Source organism: Mobula hypostoma, chromosome 10, assembly GCF_963921235.1.
Source record: "Mobula hypostoma chromosome 10, sMobHyp1.1, whole genome shotgun sequence".
Classification (NCBI taxonomy): domain Eukaryota; kingdom Metazoa; phylum Chordata; class Chondrichthyes; order Myliobatiformes; family Myliobatidae; genus Mobula; species Mobula hypostoma.
In genome coordinates, this window is record NC_086106.1 from 9508487 (window position 1) to 9515004 (window position 6518).

The following is a 6518-nucleotide window of genomic DNA, read 5'->3' on the forward strand; positions in this document are numbered from 1 at the left end:
TTGAATATTTGATATTGAGCTTGAATATCACCAGGTATTTTTAAAGAGAGCGATGAACAAACGCAACAGGTTGCGCACTCTGTGAAAGGTAAATATATGTAGATGGTTCGGGTTGAGAGCATGCAGCAGCTGGAATCCAGAGCAACAAACTACCTGCTGGAGAAACTTACCTGATCAAGCAGCATCTGTGGAAGGTAGAGGGACGGAGAGGGGACGGAATTGCCAACACTTCGAGTTGAAACCTTGCTTCAGAACTAGAATGGAAAATAGACAAAATAAAGAAAAGGGTGTGAATAATGTGCAGAGTGGGAGGAAGAGGTGTTTAAGTTTGACGGGCAAATCGAGACAACTTGGGAGAGGGGAGTGTTGGGGCTGGGAGTCGTAGTCAATGGTGGCGGGTGAAATACAGGAGGCAGCTGAAGCCAGGACCCGCGTAGATGGGTGAAGGTGGAGAAATCTGGTGGAAAGTGAGATCACCAAACCAGTTCTGGCATATTACAGTGACGGAATATGTTAATGGGAACCAACAGGGGAAGCAACAGGACTGAAGGAACCAGGACCACCCGGGGGTGAGCAGGTAGGTGAACTGTGTTGAAAGTGTGAACATTCATCAAGCACCCCACTATCCAGGCCATGCTCTCTTCTTGCTGCTATCATCCATCAGGATGGAGACCCAAGAGCCTCGGGTCCCACAGCACCAGATTCAGTGACAGTTAATACCCGTCAACGATCAGACTCTTGACCAGAGTGGGTAACTTCATTCACCCAACACTGGACTGATGCCACAACCCTATGGACTCACTTTTAAGGCTGCTACACCTCACTTTCTTAATATTTATTTCATATATTTATTATTATTATTATTCTGTTGCTTCTGTTGTATTTACAAAATTTGTTGCCTTCTATACATTGGTTGGTTATCTGTAATTTTTCATTGATTCTGTTGTGTTTCTGGGCATGTCCGCAAGACAATAAATCGCAGTGTAGTGTATGGTGACCTACCTGCAGTTTGTTAATTTATTTACTGAACCTTGAGTGATAGATGAATGGAGCTAGGGGGAAGGTAGTGAAGGGATATGTGTTTGAGTGTCTATGTGTGTGTGTGAGTGTGTGTGTGTGTGTGTGTGTGTGTGTGTGTGTGTGTGTGTGTGTATGTGTGTGAGAAATATATGCCAATGCCCCACAGGTATAATATCATCTTCTGGTTGGGAGGCTGACCGGAGTTTAGACCCCAGCTGAACAATCTGAATCAGGCAGTGGATGAGATGAGAAGCTGTTTCATATCGAAATTTGCTAATAATACGAAGCTGAGATATAGTATGAGCATGAAAGGCTTCAGTTGCACACAGGTAGTCTGTGAATGCGCAAGACTTGGCAGGTAGAATATAATGGGTAAGCCTGTGAAATGTCCAAAACTTAAAGTGAAGGTGTGATACCTTTGTAGAAGGCGAGGGAATGTAATGTTTTGGTGTTCAGAGGGGGCTGGATGTTCTGGTTATGAAAATTAGTTAAATTTAACTTGCCAAGTACAGCAAGCAAATTCGTTTTCAATTACTTGTAAGAGGATTTAAGTAAAAAAGACAGCAATATTTTCAAGTCAAGATGAAAATAACAAAAATAACATATGGTGCAAACCGTTAAGAATGAACCCCGGGCTCCCCGAAATTGAGTACACAACCTCGAAGCCAGTTCAGCGTTGCAGCCGGTCCAGATTCCGATGGCTGCAGGCCACAGCCACGGAGCCAGTTCATCGCCGAGGCAAGTGCCGATGATTGCAGGCTTCAGGTGCAGAGTCAGTTCTGCACTGAGGTGAACAAAGTATGGGTTCGCCCTTCGTCCTCGACGCCTTGATCTTTTTTAATCTGGCTCGGCACTTAAATCGACTAAACTTGGGGTTATTTCCCGCTCTCGGTCCCTGGCCGCGCCGTTTCGATTCGGCCCGAGGCATTTGCTGCTGCGGCCGTACCTACATATCGGGGATCCAGTTCGCCAAAGCTTTTAAGATACTGCAAAAACACCAGGTGGAACAGATTTATTACACTTCACTCGTCAGACAAATTTAATACCCTTACACTCCATCGCACCATTACCTTGGCGAGAGCGAGATTCCCGGATGAAATGTTGCCTCCCGAGTGCCAGGATCTGGGATATCTCAGACCGAGATCTCAGCATTCTTAGGAGGGAGGGTGAACAGCCAGAAGTTGTGGTCCATATAAGTACCAATGGCATGGGTCGGACGTGTGACGGGGTTCTGCGAACGGCGTTCGGGGAGTTGGGTGTTAAAGGGCAGGACCTCCCGGGTTGTGAACTTCGGGTTCTACCCGTGTTAGGTGCTAGTGAGGCAAGGACTAGGAAGATTATACAGTTTAGTATAGGGCTAAGGAGCTGGAGTAGGAGGGAGAGCATAAGACGTTTAGACATTCCAACCAGGGTCTTCCAGGGAAGGTGGGACCTGTAGAGAAGGGACGGTTTGTACGTGAAATGTGCTGAAAACGAGGTAGCTGTTTTACAAACAGAGGCAATGTGCAGTGAGGAGATGTTGTTGATAGGGCAAAATTTCAGTCAACGGGATGAATTGCAACGAAAAAGGCGTACAAAGTCGAAAACGATTAGGGCTGAGGATGTTGTATCTGAATGCGTGCAGTATACAGAACAAGGCACAAAATCTTGCAGCACCGTTTCAGATTGGCAGGTATGATGTTGTAAGCATTTCTGAATCATAGCCGAACGATTATTGCTGAGAGCTGAACGTCCAAGGATACGCATTGTATCGAAAGGATAGACAGGAGAGCAGAGGGTGCAGAGTTGACCTGTTCATCAAGTCATTAGAAGGAGGTGGTATGGGATCAGAAGCTATTGAATCGTTATGGATTGAGCTAAAAAATTGCAAGTGTAGACGCCCCTGACTGGAATTGTGTACATACACCCAAACAGTTGAGGAGGGGGAGAAAGGATCAGACATGATTGAATGGCGGACCAGACTCGTTAGGCTAAATAGCCTAATTCTACTCTTATAGTCTAATTCCATCATATTATGATCACCTGCCCCTAAGGATTTTTTTTTACCTTAAACTCTTTCATCAATTCTGGTTCATTGCACAACAACCAATGCAGAATACCCAATCCTCTAGTGGATTCAATCACGAGTTGTTTTATAAGGCTAGCTCGTAGGTCCTCTTGAAATTCCTTTCCCTGGAATCCAGCACCAACCTGATTTTTCCAATCGACTTGCATATTGACCTCCCCCATGATTATTATAACTTTGCCCTTTTTGCATGCAAGTTCTTTCTTCCGTTGTAATTTATAGGCAACCTCCTTACTACTGTTGAGGCCTAACTGATCTTTTAAGATTTTCCTACATTAACTTCAGGCCGTAACTCAGTCTTTTTTCCCGTCCTATACCAATTCCATTAGCCCGTCACCCACACAGTCCTCCGACTGGATCACACACCACCAACCCCCGCCCCCCAATGTCCACATCTCCCTTCCCACCTCACTCCTTCGATCCTGTTCTCCGCGTTCTAGTTGGCTGTGTGATTTGCATTTTTTTTCTTTTGTGCGGGGTGAGTTATTACTTTTTGATCAGATCGATGCCTTTGCTAATTAAATGTAATCTGTGTTGACAAGTACAATGGTCAGTTAGCTCTAATCCCTCTCTCTCTCTCACACACACACACACACACACACACACACACACACACACTTGCTTTCTAGTGAACTTCGTGGCGATCGTGATCCTATCCTGGGGCGAGTGCGGGCTCTCCAGATGCACCACTCTGTATTTGGTGGCCATGGCTGCGGCGGATCTATTGACCATTATCACTCAGGTCATACTACGACGGATCAATATTTACTATTTCCCCTGGAATATCCTGCGCATGACTCCGGTCTGCAAAGTCCTCTATGTCCTCAGGCACGCAGCCAGGGACTGTTCCGTCTGGTTCACCGTTACTTTCACCTATGATCGATACGTGGCTATTTGTTGCCAGAAGCTAAAAGATAAATATTGCACTGGGAAAACTGCAACGGTGGTTCTGACAGTAACTGGCTCTCTGGTCTGTTTCAAAAACATTCCCAAGTATTTTGTTCTGGAACCCTGGACAATCATCGATGGCATTTCTTGGTTATGCTTTTTTAAGCCAGGTTATTTCACTGAACCGGGGTGGGTGGGATTTGACTGGTTTGACGCAATTTCAACCCCGTTGCTTCCATTTGGTTTGATCTTGTTGTTTAATGTTCTGACGGTCAAACATGTATTGGTAGCCAGTCGCGTACGCAGATCACTGAGAGGTCAAAACAAAGGTGAGAAGACCCGTGACCCTGAGATGGAGAGCCGTAGGAAGTCTATAATTCTACTCTTCACACTCTCTGCCAGCTTCATCCTCCTGTGGCTGCTCTACGTTATAGACTCCTTCTTCTATTCCATTGCCGGGATATCTACCAGCGATTACAACAATGCTCAGTACATCTTTCGTCACGTCGGTGCTATGTTTCTGCATTTAAATTGTTGTACGAACACGTTTATCTATGCCGTGACTCAGTCCAAGTTCAGAGAGCAGCTGAAGAGCATGATCAAATATCCTGTAACTTCAATTATTCGATTAATTAACAAATAAAAGAATTGAGTTCCGCCATTAGCGTGTACTTACTTCGCTTTACAGCGCGACGCTTTACAGTACAGGCGACCCAAATTCAATGCCAGCCGCTGCCTGTAAGAAATGAGTACGTTCTCCCCGTGACCGCATAGGTTTCTTTACCACAGTCCAGAGAAGTACCGGGTGGCAGGTTAATTGGTCATTATAAATTGACCCTTGATTAGACTGGGATTAATTCGGGGGAATTGTTGGGTGGAGCGGCTGGAGGGGCCGAGAGGGCCTCTTCTGCGCTGTATATCAATAACTAACTAACTAACTTACTAACTGAATAGATGTATTGGGTCGTACAGAGAGTTGACAGCTGAGAGTTGAAAGCTGAGCCTAGGTTGGTACGGGTAAACGAAAATAAACTGTCACGGAATCCGCTGTTTACCTTCAGAACAAAACTTTCTCTTTATTACAGGCGGACGTCAGCAGTGGAGTCACCCATTCCGGGGCGAACGCGGCGGTTTTCGCTAATAGAACGACGTGAGGCGTTTTTCGTAAAAGAAAAACCGTAACAACTCATTTATTGTACTCCAAACACTAAACACAAAAATCACGGGAACAGAACTTCGCCTAATACGTCATCACGTCCGACCAGCCTCTAATGAGGAACCCCAACTGAGTGTCGGTTGTTTGAGAAATATACATGTTTCCGCCAATTGCATTGCCCTGCACAAACCCCACCCACCACAGAATTTACTAAATCCGGCGTTGGGAGCCTGTCGGGAACTCGTACGAGCGCCGGGCTCGAGTCGGATGTTCCATGCGTGGAGAAACAGCAGGTGCTTCTGACAATTTCAGAGGTGAGGTCACACGCTCATGGCCATGTCGTGACGGCAGGGTCTTGGTAGCGGAATCCTCCAAATTTTAGTCGATGGTTTTAAGCGATCTACCGAAACACATTCAAGTTTGCCCCTCTTATCTGGGATAAAATCGTTTCCCTCCGTTCCAAAATGCGGAAATGGCCATCATAAATAGGCTTTAAGATTTGTTTGTGTGCAGCATACCCGACGAAAACAAACGAGCCGAATTGTAACTCTAGACTGTTGCACTCCATGACGGGAGGTAGCAATAGAAGCAAAGGAATTGGTTTTACTGAGGGGGGTGGAATGCTGTTGAGAGGCCTACCAGGCGGTCATGGCGTCAGGAATAAAATCACCTGGCCGTATATCAACTCTGCCGCGGATCACTTCAGATCAGCCTTTGGAGCTCCTCTGAGCTTCAGCAGAGCTCACGAGAGACGAAAAAGAAAGAACCCATTAGACAGGAAAGCTCTGAACAGCCTTTAAGGAGCGGTGTGAAACCGCTAAACATAGGCCATTGGACTGTGGGTGATACGCCGTGGGGTGATGGCATCCAACGCTGAGGTTCAGGGCCATGGCAACCGAGAGGGCTGATATGAATTGGGTACAGCGGTCAGTAGAAGTGTCAGATGAAGTGCCAACCGACCAAGCCAGGTGCTGTTGAACGCCCGAGCCATGTCTGCGGCCGTCGTCGACGATAGAGGGTCGACCTCTGGTCACCTGGTGCTACCCCCACTATGGGAAGGAGGAGCATGGAACCGTAGGGGGTCGGGAGCAATAAGGTCCACATTGACATTGTCCAGCCGTCGCTCAGGCACCTCAAAAGGCGACAATGGCGCCTGGACATGACGGTTAATTTTTGTCCGCTGGCACGGCACAAAGGCTATACTCCAATCACGCACGTCCTTTCGAAGGACTTGCAACACATATTTTAGTGCACCCAGTTTCTCTGGGGCCTTCCAGCCCAGATGCGAAAGTCCGCCTCCAGACTGCGGGCACTATGGTGCGAGGCCGACCGGTTCAGACCGCACAAGAGAGAAACCCCAGCTTCCCCGAACTTAATGTCAGCCGGTAA

At 46.9% G+C, this 6518-nt stretch overlaps 1 protein-coding gene across 1 annotated transcript; it reads left to right on the forward strand.

Moving 5' to 3' along the window:
• The first annotated feature begins 3791 nt into the window (after window positions 1-3791).
• On the forward strand, window positions 3792-6518 carry LOC134353196 (probable G-protein coupled receptor 139). Its single transcript, XM_063061215.1, has 3 exons — window positions 3792-4583; window positions 5059-5123; window positions 6407-6518. The coding sequence occupies exons 1-3, from the start codon at window positions 3792-3794 to the stop codon at window positions 6516-6518; spliced, it is 969 nt and encodes a 322-aa protein (XP_062917285.1).